The sequence below is a fragment of the Oncorhynchus mykiss genome, chromosome 3, assembly GCF_013265735.2.
Source record: "Oncorhynchus mykiss isolate Arlee chromosome 3, USDA_OmykA_1.1, whole genome shotgun sequence".
NCBI classification, from domain to species: Eukaryota; Metazoa; Chordata; class Actinopteri; order Salmoniformes; family Salmonidae; genus Oncorhynchus; species Oncorhynchus mykiss.
Genome location: NC_048567.1, coordinates 11,445,221 through 11,464,146, shown reverse-complemented (window position 1 = coordinate 11,464,146; position 18,926 = coordinate 11,445,221). Strand labels below are relative to the sequence as shown.

Here is an 18,926-nt window from a genome sequence, read left to right as displayed (position 1 = left end):
ATTAAGCCTGGACGCACATGTTTTGGCTTCATTGAGCTCAGCTGAGTCATTTATCCCGGATGTCTTAATTCTACTTTTGTGCAACAGGCCCCTGGAAACAGCTCACATCTGTCCACAAGGAATTTTTGATTGTGAAAAATCCATGTTTTCCCAAATAATGTTGATTGATGTGAGAAATGATACTTAAAATGGTACTACATAATTGACCCTATTGTGCAAATGGAGCCAAATATGTTGTATTTATAGATGCACAGTATGTTCATAGTGTATTCGGAAAGTATTCAGACCCCTTGATTTTTCCCACATTACAGCCTTATTCTAAAATGAATTAAATATATTTTTTCCTTGTCGATCTACACACAATACCTCACAATGACAAAGCGGTAACAGGTTTTTCAAAATGTTTGCACATTTTATTTACATAAGTATTCAGACCCTTTGCTATGAGACTCGAAATTGAGCTCAGGAGTTTCGACAATTTGATTGGAGTCCACCTGTGGTAAATTCAATTGATTGGACATGATTTGGAAAGGCACACACCTGTCTATATAAAGTCCCACAGTTGACAGTGCATGTCAGAGCAAAAACCAAGCCATGAGGTCGAAAGATTTGTCCGTAGAGCTCCGAGACAGGATTGTCGAGGCACAGATATGGGGAAGGGTACAACAAAAATTCTGCAGCATTGAAGGTCCCTGTAACGATGTACGCTGAGAGTCGGGAAGCAAGTTCAGGGAGTGAATACATTTAATTAATAAATGAACAAAACAGAAACACAAACAGCGCACCGACATGAAACAGCAGCAATGACGACTGGGAAAGAAACCAAAGGGAGTGACATATAAAGGGCAGGTAATCAAAGAGGTGATGGAGTCCAGGTGAGGGTCATTATGCGTGTAACGCTGGTGAGAGGTGTGCACCCTAACGAGCAGCCTGGTGACCTAGAGGTCGGAGGGGGATTACACGTGACAGTGACAGTACCCCCTCCCCGACGCGTGGCTCCATCTGCAGGACGCTGACCAAGATGACGATCCCGGGGATCAGGTGGGGACCGGTCACCTCTGCTAAGGTGCGGGAACCTGTAGATCCATAGAATAACGCCTCACCCAGGGAGTGTTTTTTTCCCGGCGGGAATGACGTTGGGTCCGGGTGCCGCTACAGGCTCTCATGCCTCAGACAGAACGCCAGGCTCCCCTGCTTCCGCCGGCTCGTCAGGCTTTTATGCTTTAGCCGGATCGCTAGGCTCCCTGCCTCAACCGGCTCGTCAGGCTTTTATGCCTTTGCAGGATCGCCAGGCTCTGACCATGAGAAACAAGGTTCTCTGGTCTGATGAAATCAAGACTGAACTCTTTGGCCTGAATGCCAAGCGTCATATCTGGAGGAAACCTGGCACCATCCCTACTATGAAGCATGGTGGTGGCAGCATCATGCTGTGGGGAGGTTTTTCAATGACAGGGACTGGAAGACTAGTCAGGATCGAGGGAAAGATGAACAGAACAAAGAACAGAGTCCGTACTGTACTTCCAACAGGACAACGACCCTAAGCACACAGCCAGGAGTGGCTTCGGGACAAGTTTCTGACCGAACTTGAGTGCCATAAAAATGTCAGACTATGGTTTGCAACTGCACATGGGGACAAAGATAGTACTTTTTGGAGAAATGTCCTCTGGTCTGATGAAACAAAAATAGGGTTAAATGTCAGGAATTGCGAAAAACTGAGTTTAAATGTATTTGGCTAAGGTGTATGTAAACTTCTGACTTCAACTGTATATGGATCTGTGCCATTTACTTTGAACTGGACTGTGTTGATAGTGTCACGGCCATTAAAAGAAGAGGATCAAGGTGCAGCGTGGTGAGCGTACATTCTCTCTTTATTTGGAAAAAAAGACGAAGTTTTAAAATTCTCCTGTAGTAATACAATTTTAGGCAGAAGTTGGTACAGAGTACAATATAACAGTATATGACAGTTCTCCCCAAGTTCTGCAAAATGTCTAAGACTCATATAGCCTCTCCCAGTCCTCCTTGCGTGAGTTTCCCTGGCAACAACATTTTAATAAATCTAACATCCTCCTGTCAGCAGAAACCATCTTATCAGCAATTAAAAGCTCAGAAGTGGGTTTGACCAAAACTTGACCTTTCATCACAAGTATAGAGTCATAACAATGTGAACAAGTGTAAGCATCTTCTTGTGTAACCTTGTGTTCTCAGAAAACCAGATAACCACGGTGGGATCCAGACAGGAGGAGTCTGGATCCTTCTGATAGTGTCTGAAGGTCACAACACGCAAAACAGGTTTTAACACAAACAGAGGTCTCCTGAAGAGGAAACCTTACAGTTTATCATAACATCATTTATTAACCCTTTAAAAGGTATAAGGCCTTGGTTTAACCCTCTTCAGTAGATGTCCTTGTTTTGAGATCAAAACAAGAGCTACATGTGTGCACATGTAGTGTGCACATTTAGTTCATATCCTTCTCTAGTTAGTGAGTTTTTATCCCTGTTAGATCATTTGTAGTCAGCAATAGGGAAGTGATTGCTTCCTACAAGAGGACAAACGTGCACATTCCTAGGCATCTTTGCAAAGCGAGTCAGGTAAAGAGCTTTTTTTTTGTCTTAAAGGGCCAGTGTTGTGTTTTGAGACAGAGTTGAATAAGCTAAGTGGCCAGTAAGGCAGAGGGTAGCATAATGTGTCTGATTCTCTGTAATAATGGTGTGGGAATAATAATGCATTTTATTTTGTAAAGTGCTTTCTTGCATCAAACAACACAACAACATAAGTCTCATGGAATTAGGCCTACATTGAACACCACTCATTGGCTGCTGCTGTAGGCTTAATGACAGAATAGCTATTTCTATATAACAATGTTATGGGTTGCATTTTCTCCATTGTTTTTGATGGTAGCCCACTCTAGTAGGTCTACAAATAGCCACAGAAGCCTACTTGGCCACTGTTAAAACTGTAACTTAAAGTGTGTACAGCCTCTGTGTTCACAGAAAACGTGTGCTGGAAGTTGCACTAACCTTTCACTGACTTTTCAAGTTTGCGCACTGCAGACCTGAAATTTGCTGTGCCCCAAAAAATGTGAGTGAACATTGCACATGGCTTGTATTGGATTTGCGCCACAAATGCTAATGTTTTCATGTGCAAACTGCTAGGAAAACTAAACCAAATCATGGATTGCTTTCATACCTTTCCCATAGACTGCTTACAGGATAAGTAAATCAATGTCATTTTTTTATTAGGGTGAACTTTCCCTTTAACAACACGTGATGATCAATCCTGGTTCCAAAGGATAAGCTACCCAATGCAAGGTTTAGTCCCGGTGTACTGTACATTAGATAACCTTGGTAATATACTGCTAAAACAGTGACGTAACTTTTAGGAAATCATAGAAGCAACTGGTATTGCCTATTTGTTAATAAACAGCTGCAGAAGTCGGGCTGGCACAATAAACATATAGCTGGCCGTATAACCGACAATTATAGACAAAAAATTATAGCATTTTGGCTAATCATGAACTACAAACAATAATAGTTATAATCTTTTTTGCTAAAACATTTTGAACATAGTAGATATATTTTCAGGTATAGACGTATAGTTTACCCAACAGCAGTTTTTCATTTTTACATGAAGAGGATAAAGTTGGTATTCATTTTAGGAGAAGAATGCACTTAGCTTATAAATGAACTAGAGACAACATCCAAGATGGATGCCCGTTGTTTTCAAAATAAACTACTCACTTTCGCATGGTCGTTACTAGATGGGATACAGTTTATCAAATTGATGTCAAAAGTTGAGAAATTTTTCATTTTAGCTATCCCTAACCTTTTTCCCAAATCTAACCTAATTCTTCAAACATGCTACGTTTGTTATCCGAGCCTGCAGTGTAAGTTCTCCTAACCTGCTACGAAACGTCATTTCTGACAAACTAACCATCTAGGCAAAGCCTGTTTGCAAAACCTGTGTTTATTGCCCTCTTTTTAGATTTGGTTTAACAGAGCAGATAACACCTGCACACTAGCACAGCTCAATGTGCACTTGGATCTGTGCTATCCAAAATCCTTGGGACGTCCCTACCCCATTGAAGTTGACATTTCTGAAATGTAACATGGTTAATTAACAATTAACAGCCAAAGCATGGCTTCCACTGTCTTGATGGCCTTCCTCCCTGTGGTGCCTAGTAGTCACAATGCCCTGTAGAAGAATTGACCTACGAACCTTCTGCATCCCACTTCGACAGACTCAGACCTTGCTCTTCAGTACTGCTCCACCAGGTCCTCGTACTTTGGCCTATTTTCTTTCATTCTCCTCCTCAATGCGGTCCTCCCAAGGGATAGTGAGCTCCGTTAAGATGACCTGCTTGGAGGTTTTGGAAAACAGCACAATGTCTGGCCTCAGTGTTGTCGCTGTGATGATGTCTGGGAACTTGAACTGCTTTAGTAGGTCAACTTTCAGCCCCCAGTCTTGAGCTGTTGCGAAAAGACCTGTGGAGGTTCTGGTAGCTGGTGTTGGCTTTTCCCCGGCTCTGAGGATTGCAATGGCCTACTTAGCTTGTCCGAGGCGCTTGCAGTGGCTGATCCCACTGAAGATGTGTTTTTGTCTTAAACCATAATACCTGCATTCTGACAGATGGTTTCCACAATGGCTTTAGGCACCAGGTTGTGGCACCAGCGGTAGTGACCCTCGCCTAGGGCTTTTGAGCAGCAGTTGAGAATGGATGTACTCCTCTCTTTAGGCAGAGAGCATGATTGTGAATCGATCCTTGCCCCAGCAGAACAGGTTAGATGAGCTTGGTAAGACGTTGTAGACTATACCCTGATGAAGACAGCTTGGCTGTTTATTGAATTATTGCATCTGAGCTCCTAGAGTGTGTGGCTCTTCTTTTCTTTTTCAGGACATCGTAGACTGCCTGGATCAAGAACTTGATGCGATGGTGCTCGGCCTTCCGCAGCTCGGAAAAGGGCTGGGCGATATGACGATATATATCGTGTGACGATAGAAAAACATCTATCGTTTCAAATTATGCTCTATCATTTATTTTGTTATGTCGCAAATCACACTCTTTACGCCAATATTTTTTGTTAATTGGACGTCGCTTTGAGTTGTGTGGAAGAAAATTTGCAACACAAACAAACATGGAGGAGAGTGAACGTGACACAGAGCACGGAGACCGTACCTAAAAGAGGGGCTACTTCAGTTGCATGGATGTGGTTTGGGTATGAAAAGTCTGACATGGACCAGAAAACCGTCCTCTGCAAAATATGCCGCAGTCCGGTCCTGACAACAGGCTTAAACACCACTAACCTCCTTTACCACCTACGCAAGAATCATGTGAAACAGTACGAAGAGAGTCTACGGATGACAACCAAAAAAGTACAGTTGAGTGCTCAAAACAAACCCCCGACTCAGGCGTTGCAAGAGGCTGTTGCCCGCGGCACACCATATAACAAAAATCACGAAGATGGAAGGAGATAAGTTGCCATTACAACTTACATCTGCAAAGACAAGGCCCCAATTTGCACGGTCGAGAAACGGGGGTTTCGTGAGTTGGCGCTAACACTCGACCCAAGGTATCAAATGCAAATTGGTATGTGACACGTATTAATACCAAAATAACATACAAACAGGCAAGACCCCCCCCCCCAAAAAAAAATAAATATATATTAGGCCTATATTTATTTTGTTTGCAACTATAGTTGAAGTGTTTTCTGTTTACCTCTTTAGATTTTATGCATTAATATTTTACATTTTGTTAAACGCTTAATTGAACATTTGCACAAAGATTCTAAATAAAATGAGAAATAATCAAATATGAGTAAGTACCTTTATTTGTTGAGTATAATTCAAAATGTAATAAGAAATAGACCTTTACTTATGGTCATTTTATATAAACTATTTATTCATTGAATTTACAGAAAATGTGCTATGTCGTTATATGTATCGTCATATGAAATGACCTTTATTGGGATATGAGATTTTGGCCATATCGCCCAGGCTTAGCTCGGACCATGTGCTTTCCACCATTTTCTCCCATCTTGTTGCTGCATTCCTACCATCCTGCTGGCTCCCTCCTCCTCAACTGTTGCTCACACTTCCTCCTGCACCACCAGTAATGCTACCAAGGTCAGCTCTTCCCGGAGTCACATTACCCACCAGCACACTGTGCCGTAGCCGTGACTCAGCCTGCTCTACTGCATCCTAAGCCCTCCACTTCCTTCCTGTCCTCACCTCTATACCTGTCTAGGATACTTTCGGGTTGCTTGACTCCCTGTATTGCAGCACCTCCTTTGTACGAGTCACCATTAATTCCTCATTCATGCTGATGGGTAGCTTCAGTTGGTTCTTCTGACTGTATAGGGCAGTGCTGCTCAGGCTTCGTGGTAATCCCATCCATTAGCTCGACTATAGAAATTGGGACCTTGTAAACCAGGAGGGGTCAGAGGTTCCGTGGGAGGACACCATGTTGGTATATCCAAGCCTTGAACTTGCCGAGTAAACCTGACTTGTCCACTGCAGCCAACCACACTCCCAGCTCCTGGTTGGATGTCTTGATGGATGCTGTATCCCTCAGGCTGCTGTCAAACATCTTGCCCAGACTCTTTACCGGTTTGAATGGTGAACCGGAACTTGTCCACCGTCTTCCTCCTTTTCAGCACCAGGTATCTAGACTTTGCTGGCTTGAAGTTCAAGTGGAAAACTTCCCCAACCCCTTCAGAATCTATCTGTTACATGTGATTTTAAAATGTCACTTTTTTTGTAAGGTCGATTCTTAGAAGGAGTTTCACAACAGCTCACTGATACGGATGATTCTGCAATGTTACCATGAGTTGTGCTTGATCTCTAGGAAGGAGCTGCTTGAAATCAATAAGAATGTTGCCACTATGGAACCAGTTGTGAACTTTGGTCTCCATCAAAATCAATATTTGTGGTGGATTAACAGAACAAGATTGAGCAAATTCAGACTTCTTCCCTTCAATGTTCATGAATACAATTACATGTATAATGTGTTCCTGATATATTTTATTTATCAGTCAAACTGGGGGAATTATCAGAGTATGCGCTACTGGTGTTGAAGTCAGGTGCAGGAGAGCAGAGAGTTGTGCTCTACTGGTGTTGAAGTCAGGTGCAGGAGAGCAGAGAGTTGTGATCTACTGGTGTTGAAGTCAGGTGCAGGAGAGCAGAGAGTTGTGCTCTACTGGTGTTGAAGTCAGGTGCAGGAGAGCAGAGAGTTGTGATCTACTGGTGTTGAAGTCAGGTGCAGAGAGTTGTGCTCTACTGGTGTTGAAGTCAGGTGCAGGAGAGCAGAGAGTTGTGATCTACTGGTGTAGAAGTCAGGTGCAGGAGAGCAGAGAGTTGTGCTCTACTGGTGTTGAAGTCAGGTGCAGGAGAGCAGAGAGTTGTGATCTACTGGTGTAGAAGTCAGGTGCAGGAGAGCAGAGAGTTGTGATCAGGCGCACACTTTATTCAGCAGAAGCAACAACAAACGGATGCAACAGTGTCCAACAAACTTCCAGCCAAAGGCAAAAGTGCAAAGCGTCACAAATAAGCAAAAATATTTAACAATTAAACGTACTCCGGGCTGAAACATAGTATCCGGGGAAAAACTAGATAGGCGCGTCAATACAAAACACGTAACAAAACAATCCCACACAAAGACATGGGGGGAACAGAGGAATATATACTGTATATGCAATTGATTTGGGAATGTTGGCGTCCCACCTTGGGTTGTGCCGTGGCGGAGACCTTTGTGGGCTATACTCAGCTTTGTCTCAGGATGGTCAATTGGTGGTTGAAGATATCCCTCTAGTGGTGTGGGGGCTGTGCTTTGGCAAAGTGAGTGGGATTATATCCTTCCTGTTTTGCCCTGTCCGGGGGTGTCCTCGGATGGGGCCACAGTGTCTCCTGACCCCTCCTGTCTCAGCCTCCAGTATTTATGCTGCAGTAGTTTATGTGTTGGGGGGCTAGGGTCAGTTTGTTATATCTGGAGTACTTCTCCTGTTCTATCCGGTGTCCTGTGTGAATTTAAGTATGCTCTCTCTAATTCTCTCTTTCTCTCTTTCTTTCTCTCTCTCTGAGGACCTGAGCCCTAGGACCATGCCCCAGGACTACCTGACATGATGACTCCTTGCTGTCCCCAGTCCACCTGGCCGTGCTGCTGCTCCAGTTTCAACTGTTCTGCCTGTGATTATTATTATTTGACCATGCTGGTCATTTATGAACATTTGAACATCTTGGCCATGTTCTGTTATAATCTCCACCCGGCACAGCCAGAAGAGGACTGGCCACCCCACATAGCCTGGTTCCTCTCTAGGTTTCTTCCTAGGTTTTGGCCTTTCTAGGGAGTTTTTCCTATCCACCGGGCTTCTACACCTGCATTGCTTGCTGTTTGGGGTTTTAGGCTGGGTTTCTGTACAGCACTTTGAGATATCAGCTGATGTACGAAGGGCTATATAAATACATTTGATTTGATTTGATTTGATGTAAACCAGGTGTGCGGGGAACAAGACAAAACAAACGGAACAATGAAAAATGGAGCGGAGATGGCTAGAAGGCCGGTGACGTCGAACGCCGCCCGAACAAGGAGGGGAGCCGACTTCGGCGGAAGTCGTGACAAAAATATAATGTTTATTGACTGCCATTCAGCATGCCAACTGAAGGGTTTTCATATAGAAGTATAGCAATCTGTTCATCCAACATAGCTAAAACTAAATACCGCGAACGTTATCTCCATTTGAGAATCTTGAGTTTCATTGAGTTTCAGCCCGGCTCTATAGCCCGGCTCAAAAGCAAGTGGGGCTCCTATGCTCACAGCCAGCGGAATAGATCCTTTGTCTGGATAGGACAAAAAAATGGACAAGTCACTCGTATGCAAATGAGGTGCAAGATTACAAAGCCTACATCTCAGCTCCTTGCGAACGGTGCCATCTGAATGTGGAGAGCTGTTTTGCTGAATTTAAAGCAATTGACGTTGCACTGTTCATAGACGTTCTGTACACAAACATTTTGGTCACTCTGAACCAGTCCAGAACCGCTTCTAGTCCCCTAGATAAGGGACTTTACATCAGAGGTTTACAACGTACCCTACTAACAAACAACTTCCGCACCTCTGCAGAATAAATTTAGGATTATAGCCAATGACAGTTCAGGGAATTTTGATTGACGTTTTGCTGGGCGAACACTTTTTTGGTTTCTCATACACTTAAAATGTTTTGATTATTGCTTGAATAGTCGCAAAGATTATATTTGTTTGTGATCTTTAAAAAACATATTTTGGATGTAGCAGTTGTTAGCTAGAATGCGAAAATCCAATTATAATCCCTAAGTAATGTGAAATTAGGCGGCAGGTAGTTGAGCGGTTAAGAGTACTGGGCCAGTAACCGAACAAATGTACAATTCTCAAATGTGTATAACACACACTTGTACATGTGTGAAATAGGACAAATGTAAGCACCCAACTAATTATTATTATTATTATTATTATTATAAATCTACTCATAAGCAACATGTAAATGGAGGCTTTCTTAGCTGGCCGTCTATGAGAACTTCCAATATGGCGCGCATCTCCCCCCTGCGGAAATATTTGCAAACACAGAAAAGGGTCTTTTGATTGATATGAAAAATCTACCTTGATAACAAAGATTTGTTTAAATACTACCAATGCCACAACATAATTGACCTTGTTGCACAAATGAAGCTTAATGTTGTGTTCATAGATACAGTATTTCTAACCTCCCTTCCTCTTTTGTATTCCCCCTTTAGCAGGGTGCCTCAACACCCCTCCCCCTCCACTACCACCCCTCCCCATTCCCCTCCTCTCTCCTCTCCTCTCCCGCTGCCTTGCACCTCTCTCAGTATGTGCTGTCAATAATTGATGGTTCTACAGACTCAAAGGGTAACAGGTCTAAAGAGGCAATCGCTCATGCGTTTATTTATTTATTTACCATTCCTATCTTTACACACACCCAGTCAGTAAGACCACTATCTGTGTGTCTTAGAGCACGGCGATCGATACCCAGCGACCCCTCTGTCTCTGCGTCCATACATGTACTGTATGTCAGGGCAGGGTCATGGGGGTTTGTTATCCATCAGTGCGTGTCCCTGCGGCCAAGATGGGGTTAATATTGCTCGTCTGGCTGACAGCAGGATATAGGGAAGGAAGTATAGAGATTAAATGAGTGAGAGGCAGGGGGCAGAGAGGAGAGAAAGAGAGAGAGAGAGAGAGGGAGGGGAGTGATTTAATTCATCCCTAGGCAGTACTGATTGACTATAGCTAGCACACTGGCACTCACAAGCACTAACACCCACACAGAACGATGGAGAGAGACAGCAGAAATGAGAAGTTCTTCTCCAGAAAGAGAAGTTTCACTTTTGGGGCATATGGAGGGTGAGTAACAGTCACAGTATTGAGAACAAATGAAAATGCTTTGGATCTAGTGTCAGAATCTGAATAAAATCTTCAAATAGTTGATAATAGGAGTAGTTCTTAATGTCATGCGGCACATTGTCTAAGGAGTTACCACTTTCCCTATTCACAGTGTGGACAAGTTCATCAGTGAAAATGAGACTAGGTGAGAAAAACTTAAAAACACCTTTATTTACCTTTATCCACATTAGATGTAGTTTATTTCTCACTGGTCATTTTACACTGGATTTAAAGCTTGATACACTTGCAGTTGATGAATAGGAAAAGTGATGGGTTGCATTGCTTTGCTCTGTCATTCCACCTGTTGCAGCAGACCAGAACCTTTAGAACACAGCATTCTGGATATTTCGGACTCCCCTACCAGCGAGACCAAACCGTTCCTTTCTGCTGGCAGCAACCAGAAGGTAAAAGGACTTAATTGTGATAATGTGTCTTTCATCATATCCTTTTTGCATTTGTTGATCACAACGTCACTAATTTAGTCTCCCTGCATTTCTCTGCATCTGTGTTTGTCTAACGTTGTTTCTCTTTCTCTTCCTGTTTCTCCCTGAACCTCCTTTCTGTCTCTGTCTGTCTGTCTGTCTGTCTGTCTGTCTGTCTGTCTGTCTGTCTGTCTGTCTGTCTGTCTGTCTGTCTGTCTGTCTGTCTGTCTGACTCTGTATGTTGGTTTGTCTGACTGTATGTTGGTCTGTCTGTCTGACTCTGTATGTTGGTCTGTCTGACTGTATGTTGGTCTGTCTGTCTGACTCTGTATGTTGGTCTGTCTGTCTGACTGTCTGTGTTTTCCATGTAAGGTGACAGAGCTGTTTGAGATCATTGAGAAGTTGCAGGTGAGTGTACAGCATCATTCTCTCTCTGTTTTGTGTAGTCTCTGTGTGTACAACAGTTCTCTCCCCAGTTAGTCAATCAGTCAGTCACTGTTACCTTCACTCTCCTTCATCAGAGCAGCAGGCTAGATGAACAGCGCTGTGAATTCCCTCTGCCTTTGAGGGTGAGTCTTTCTCCTAAAATATAATGTCAAGATTTGTGTGCACACGTGTGTGTGTGTTGACATTGACCTTTCAATATTCTCAACGATACAGACATTTTTGTTCCCTAAAACACCGACATCACAATAGTTATAGTTATAACACTCATACCAGCATTCATAAAACTCATTATTAGGTTTGCTGATGCAACCATGAGCATGTCAGTTCAAACATCATCCTGCGGATACTGCTAGATCTACATTTAATTGGATACACCAGACGTTTAATTATCATCTCACCCTTTTGAAAGTCTCAGCTTTTGAAGATAGGTCGTGACCTTCCTCTGATCCTGCCTCCAAAGCTGGGTGGTTACTGGATAGACCCCCCGCTACAGAAGTTTGCTGAGACCAGTCCGACATCCTCTCATTATGGACTAGACCCAGAGACCTATGACATCATGGAGAGAGACAGCGAGGCCACATACTACCAGGAGTTCTTCCGCTCACGAGTTAGTAGAGTACCGCCCATAGGACTACTCTTATTCTGTTCCATTTGATGGTAGCGATGGACTATGATCCAAGATGATGAAATACATACATAGTAGCTGTGTAACTTTCTCTCCTACGTCAGTATCATCACTCGTTCACAGCAGTGGACCCCTCCCTGGGACCCCTCCTTCTCTCTGTCTGTTTGGAGGAAGAAGAGAAGAGGCTGAGAGTAATCCTGAGGTTATATCTGAAAGAATATAATTTATTCAATTAATGTAATGAAACACCCTGGTGAATTCCATGAGCAACAGTTATTACGTCTGTCTTTCCTTTCCAGGATGAGGGAATGCTCTATGCATGGGGTTTTCTCTGTGTCTCTGTTCCCAAACATCCCGTCTGCTGTGGAGCTGGCCAAGGTACCATTACTAGTCTCTCCAACAGACGTGTGTATTTTAGATGAACCTTTACTGTGCTTTTACTGAAAACATTTACCATCATTGAAAAAACCCAAACTGACCATGTCCTTTTCAGATGCTATGCGACAGTGTGACTGTGTCCAGATTTGATGTGGTCAGTTACCTCAAGGTACTTATTTTTCACTGTACACATTCCCAAATGCTTTAGGCCTTCATGTTACACAGAATGTACTCTTCAAATGACCTCTAAACCCTGAGACCATTTTGACAAAAAATGTGTGCTCTCTCCTTCCCCTTTATCTCTCTATCTCTCTCTCCCTCTCTTTGCTTCTTTCTTTCTTTCTCTCTTCCCCTCTCTGTCTTTCAGGCACCAGATCTTATAACAGCATTTGATGAACACAGAGTGTCTCTGAATTTCAAGTTTGGTGTCTTGTATCAGAGAGAGGGACAGGTAAATAACTGGAATGCAGGCAGAAGCTTGGAAGCATTAAATAGTAGCACTTGTCTACTGTACATTACCTCTCATATTTTCTCTCTATCTTTTACAGTTGACAGAGGAGGACATACTCTGTAACAATGAGGAAAGTGAAGAGTTTCAAGAATTCCTCTCTATTTTGGGAGCTACAGTCGCACTTCAAGGGTTCACTGGGTAATGTACAGTAACCTACATGGTGACATGGCCTTATGGAGAAATGACAGAAATATGACATTGTAACAGGAAGAGATGAATAAGAAGATACCAGCAGCTTACTGTCACTCCCTCTCCCCGACTGCCTCTTCCCTCTTTCTCTCCCTCCCTCTCTTCCAGGTTCCGAGGAGGTTTGGACGTGTATCACGGCCAGACAGGAAATGATGCGGTCTTCACTTCCTTCCACGGCAGAGAGATCATGTTCCATGTGTCCACCAAATTGCCCTTCACAGAGGGCGATACACAACAGGTTAGCCTGAATAACGACACCAAATCATCCTCACCCACAGTCAATCACTTCAACCCAGCTCCAGTGGCTCCCGCTTACCCTCTGCTCATTACTCCTTACAGCTACAGAGGAAGAGACACATTGGCAACGACATCGTTGCTGTTGTTTACCAGGAGGGCCACACCCCTTTTCTGTCTGATGTCATCGGCTCACACTTCCTGCACTGTTTTCTAGTGGTCAGGAGGGTGAGGAAGAGAGTGGGGGACGAGGGGGAGGGGGAGGAAGCAGGAGGAGGAGGGGTGTTCCAGGTAAGAAGATAAAACAAAATGAGAGACACATTGATCTTTTATCACTGAATGGAAAGCCTTTTTCAAACCTGGAAGTGGTCTGTTTGCAGGTGTCAGTCACAGCCAGAGAGGATGTACCTCCCTTTGGTCCCTCCCTCCCTGATCCTCCCATATTCACAGAGGTGAGCAGAATTCACATCTGAACTTGGTGACATGGTAAAGGCCATGATGCATTCTCAGTGTGTCTCTATTGGCCTATCTTCCAGAGCTCCCTGTTGAGAGAGTTCCTTCTGACCAAGCTTATCAATGCAGAGATCTCCTGTTATAAGGCTGAGAGGTTCAGTAGACTGGAGGTAACCACAGAAGAACAACACTAACACCATTATAAATGTATACAGTAATGCTTGAGGCATTACATGCACACAGGCAAAGACTTTCTAGATGCAAATCTGGTATATTTTTAAGTGGAACAGAAATCTAAGAAACAAGTATTTCCTCTTCTCTAATTCCTCTCTTCTGCTCCCCATTTCTTACTTAACTCCTCTATGCTGCCTCCTTCTCTCCTCCGTCTCTGCCTCCCTCTCTCCTCTCATCCTATCTTTTCAAGCTGCGCACTCGTTCGTCCCTCCTGGAGGGTCTGCAGGCGGAACTGTCCACCCGCTCCCAGTGCATGATGGGAGATTCGCCTGTGTCCACCCTCTCGACTTCTGAGGGGATGAGGGGTGTAACTGAGGGGAGTGGAGGGTTCATCGAAAACTTTAAGGTGAGGTCAGAAATCCTTGGCTTTTCACTACAGTGTGGGGAAAGGGTGGGTTTTCGACTTGGCATCCATATTTCCTGTCTTTGTTGCAGAGAGCCATTAGGGTACGCAGTAATTCTTTTGACACTCTTGGGGGGCCTAGAAAGATGGGCGGGGTGCCACTCCCACAGAAGCCCAAGGTAACCCATACTGAAGATGGAAGCACTTTCTCTTTTATCACTGAATATCTAATTGATATGTTTTTGGGAAATACTGACCACCCCTGTTGGTTTTTGTCTCCCTCTCCAGGCTGCTACAGAGAGAGATGGAGAGAGGTAAGACACTACAGAGAACGGACAAATCAGACAGATGGATGGACAGACAGACAGACAGATGTTTTTTTTTTCTTTCAGTGAGTTGGCCTACAAGCCCCCTGAACCCAGCTTTCCGCCCACAGACAACCTGGGCTCCACAGAGGTCAAAGACTACTCCAGTCCCCAGGAGAATACGTAGGCAGACAGAATTATGTGTATATTTGAGTAATAACCAAGTGGATACTTTGTATGTACAGTGCATTCGGAAAGTATTCAGACCCCTTGACTTTTTCCACGTTTTGTTACGTTACAGCCTTATTCTAAAATTGATGAAATAGTTTTTCCCCCTCATCAATCTACACACAGTACCCCATAATGACAAAGTAAAAACAGGTTTTTAGATATTTTTGCAAATTCAGTACTTTGTTGAAGCACCTTTGACAGCCATTACAGCTGTTATTTTCAGGTCTCTGCAGAGATGTTCGATCGGGTTCAAGTCCGGGCTCTGGCTGGGCAACTCAAGGACATTCAGAGACTTGTCCTGAAGCCACTCCTGCTTTGTCTTGGCTGTGTGCTAAGGGTCATTGTCCTGTTAGAAGGTGAACCTTCACCCCAGTCTGAGGTCCTGAGCACTCTGGAGCAGGTTTTCATCAAGGATCTCTCTGTACTTTACTCTGTTCATCTTTCCCTCGATCCTTACTAGTCTCCCAGTCCCTGTCGCTGAAAAACATCCCCACAGCATGATACTGGCACCACCATGCTTCACCGTAGGGAGGGTGCCAGGTTTCCTCCAGATGTGACGCTTGGCATTCAGGCCAAATAGTTCAATCTTGGTTTCAGCAAACCAGAGAATCTTGTTTTTTCATAGTCTAATAGTCCTTTAGGTGCCTTTTGGCAAACTCCAAGCGGGCTGTCATGTGCTTATTACTGAGGAGTTGCTTCGGTTTGGCCACTCTACCACAAAGGCCTTCTAGGTGGAGTATTGCAGAGACAGTTGTCCTTCTGGAAGGTTCTCCCATCTCCACAGAGGAACTCTGGAGCTCTGTCACAGAGGGACCATCGGGTTGAGGTTCACCTCCATGACCAAGGCCCTTCTCCCCTGATTGCTCAGTTTGGCCAGGCAGCCAGCTCTTGGAAGAGTCTTGTTGCTTCCAAACTTCTTCCATTTCAGAAAGATGGAGGTCACTGTGTTCTTGGTGGACCTTCAATGCTGCAGAAATGTTTTAGTATCCTTCCCCAGATCTGTCCCTCGACCCAATCCTGTCTCGGAGCTCTACGGACTATCCCTTTCGACCTCATGGCTTGGTTTTTGCTCTGACATGCACTGTCAACTGTGGGACCTTATATAGACAGACAGGTGTCTTTCCAAATCATGTCCAATCAATTGAATTTACCACAGGTGGACTCCAATCAAGTTGTAAAAAACATCTTAAAGATGATCAATGGAAACAGGATGCACTTGAGCTCAATTTTGCATCTCATAGCAAAGGGTCTGAATACAAATATAAATAAGGTATTTTCACTTTATCATCATGGGATATTGTGCTTAGATTGATGAGAAAAACAAATATTTAATCCATTTTAGAATAAGGCTGTAACGTAACAAAATGTGAAAAAAGTAAAGGGGTCTGAATACTTTCCAAATGCACTGTACAAGCTGTAAAATGTTGAAATGTATGCTTTCATAGCAAGTAATACAGATATATTATTTTAGAATATTTTCAATGTTAATATGTGTACATCATTGTAGTAAATGTATGATAACGAAGTCATGCAATATGTATTACTATTTTACTATTTTAGAGCATTGTAACAATTCAGGGCTGCCACATTTGAAGACAGTTTGGAGTGAGATTTGCTATGTGAATGTCACTGCCCCCTGGCCAATCCATAGACGAGGGACTGGGGGTTTACTGTTTTAAAGTGAATATCCTGAAATTCTATGTATTTTGACATGGCTTAGGCCTATTACCAGGGTGGAAAATTAGGTTTATTCAGGATGCTTTGAACATTAAATGAACACTCCAAATTTGACTACGTTGTTACTTTTTTGGGGTAGGTAATGTGAAGAATGCTAACATGTTTTCTGTACACAGTTTTAGGTAGTTTGACACTTTGACACAGTAATTAAATGAGGTAGAGAGACAGGCAAATGCTAAAAACAGTGGGACGGTTGGAAGCTGGGATTGATCCATGTTATCAGGTGGAAAGTTGTATGAGACACATGGAGAGGAGTGTTAACACTACATCAAGGCTCTGCACAGGAAATGTTACTATTAATGGTTGATGGTAGTGGGTAACCAAATCATAGATTGGAATCTGCTTGTCCATAGACTGCTTTGAAGGTAAGGAGACAATATTTTGTCATTTGGGATCAATCTCTTTAAAATAGGGATGGAAAGAAAATCCTGCTTTCTCTCCAGGAGATTTGGCCAAACAGATCTGTGCTGGATGGTTGAAAATGTTCTTGATATAAAAATACATTTTTAAAGATGACACAACCTTCAAGAAAAAACAAATGAAGATCAATATTCAGGTGGTTTATGACAACTAGTTGAAGATCAGTATTCAGGTGGTTTATGACAACTAGTTGAACATCAATATTCAGGTGGTTTATGACAACTAGTTGAAGATCAATATTCATGTGGTTTATGACAACTAGTTGAAGATCAATATTCAGGTGGTTTATGACAACTAGTTGAAGATCAATATTCAGGTGGTTTAATACTACTAGTTGAAGATCAGTATTCAGGTGGTTTATGACAACTAGTTGAAGATCAATATTCAGGTGGTTTATGACAACTAGTTGAACATCAATATTCAGGTGGTTTATGACAACTAGTTGAAGATCAATATTCATGTGGTTTAATACTACTAGTTGAAGATCAGTATTCAGGTGGTTTATGACAACTAGTTGAAGATCAGTATTCAGGTGGTTTATGACAACTAGTTGAACATCAATATTCAGGTGGTTTATGACTACTAGTTGAAGATCAGTATTCAGGTGGTTTAATACTACTAGTTGAAGATCAGTATTCAGGTGGTTTATGACAACTAGTTGAAGATCAGTATTCAGGTGGTTTATGACAACTAGTTGAAGATCAGTATTCAGGTGGTTTAATACTACTAGTTGAAGATCAGTATTCAGGTGGTTTATGACAACTAGTTGAAGATCAATATTCAGGTGGTTTATGACAACTAGTTGAACATCAATATTCAGGTGGTTTATGACAACTAGTTGAAGATCAATATTCAGGTGGTTTATGACAACTAGTTGAACATCAATATTCAGGTGGTTTATGACAACTAGTTGAAGATCAATATTCATGTGGTTTAATACTACTAGTTGAAGATCAGTATTCAGGTGGTTTATGACAACTAGTTGAAGATCAATATTCAGGTGGTTTAATACTACTAGTTGAAGATCAATATTCAGGTGGTTTATGACAACTAGTTGAAGATCAATATTCAGGTGGTTTATGACAACTAGTTGAAGATCAGTATTCAGGTGGTTTATGACAACTAGTTGAAGATCAGTATTCAGGTGGTTTATGACAACTAGTTGAAGATCAGTATTCAGGTGGTTTAATACTACTAGTTGAAGATCAATATTCAGGTGGTTTATGACAACTAGTTGAAGATCAGTATTCAGGTGGTTTATGACAACTAGTTGAAGATCAGTATTCAGGTGGTTTATGACAACTAGTTGAAGATCAGTATTCAGGTGGTTTATGACAACTAGTTGAACATCAGTATTCAGGTGGTTTATGACAACTAGTTGAAGATCAGTATTCAGGTGGTTTATGACAACTAGTTGAAGATCAGTATTCAGGTGGTTTAATACTACTAGTTGAAGATCAATATTCAGGTGGTTTATGACAACTAGTTGAAGATCAGTATTCAGGTGGTTTATGACAACTAGTTGAAGATCAGTATTCAGGTGGTTTATGACAACTAGTTGAAGATCAGTATTCAGGTGGTTTAATACTACTAGTTGAAGATCAATATTCAGGTGGTTTATGACAACTAGTTGAAGATCAGTATTCAGGTGGTTTATGACAACTAGTTGAAGATCAATATTCAGGTGGTTTATGACAACTAGTTGAAGATCAGTATTCAGGTGGTTTAATACTACTAGTTGAAGATCAATATTCAGGTGGTTTATGACTACTAGTTGAAGATCAATATTCAGGTGGTTTATGACAACTAGTTGAAGATCAATATTCAGGTGGTTTATGACAACTAGTTGAAGATCAGTATTCAGGTGGTTTATGACAACTAGTTGAAGATCAGTATTCAGGTGGTTTATGACAACTAGTTGAAGATCAGTATTCAGGTGGTTTATGACAACTAGTTGAAGATCAGTATTCAGGTGG

At 42.5% G+C, this 18,926-nt stretch overlaps 1 protein-coding gene across 3 annotated transcripts; it reads left to right on the top strand.

Moving 5' to 3' along the window:
• The first annotated feature begins 9,780 nt into the window (after window positions 1-9,780).
• LOC110509245 (rap1 GTPase-activating protein 2) lies at window positions 9,781-14,889 on the top strand. Of its 3 annotated transcripts, none has more exons than XM_021590198.2 (19): window positions 9,781-10,382; window positions 10,534-10,566; window positions 10,735-10,825; window positions 11,216-11,251; window positions 11,365-11,412; window positions 11,700-11,897; window positions 12,020-12,117; window positions 12,215-12,293; window positions 12,409-12,462; window positions 12,661-12,744; window positions 12,842-12,942; window positions 13,102-13,231; window positions 13,333-13,518; window positions 13,608-13,679; window positions 13,764-13,850; window positions 14,105-14,260; window positions 14,350-14,436; window positions 14,546-14,571; window positions 14,650-14,889. In XM_021590198.2, exons 1-19 carry the CDS (start codon window positions 10,312-10,314, stop codon window positions 14,747-14,749), a joined length of 1,737 nt encoding a protein of 578 aa, XP_021445873.1. In that variant the 5' UTR covers window positions 9,781-10,311; the 3' UTR covers window positions 14,750-14,889. The 3 variants fall into 3 exon arrangements, with proteins under 3 accessions (XP_021445873.1, XP_021445874.1, XP_021445872.1); XM_021590199.2 differs by having other exon boundaries at window positions 9,784-10,382; window positions 10,732-10,825; window positions 11,706-11,897; XM_021590197.2 differs by having other exon boundaries at window positions 9,784-10,382; window positions 10,732-10,825.
• The last annotated feature ends 4,037 nt before the right edge of the window (window positions 14,890-18,926 follow it).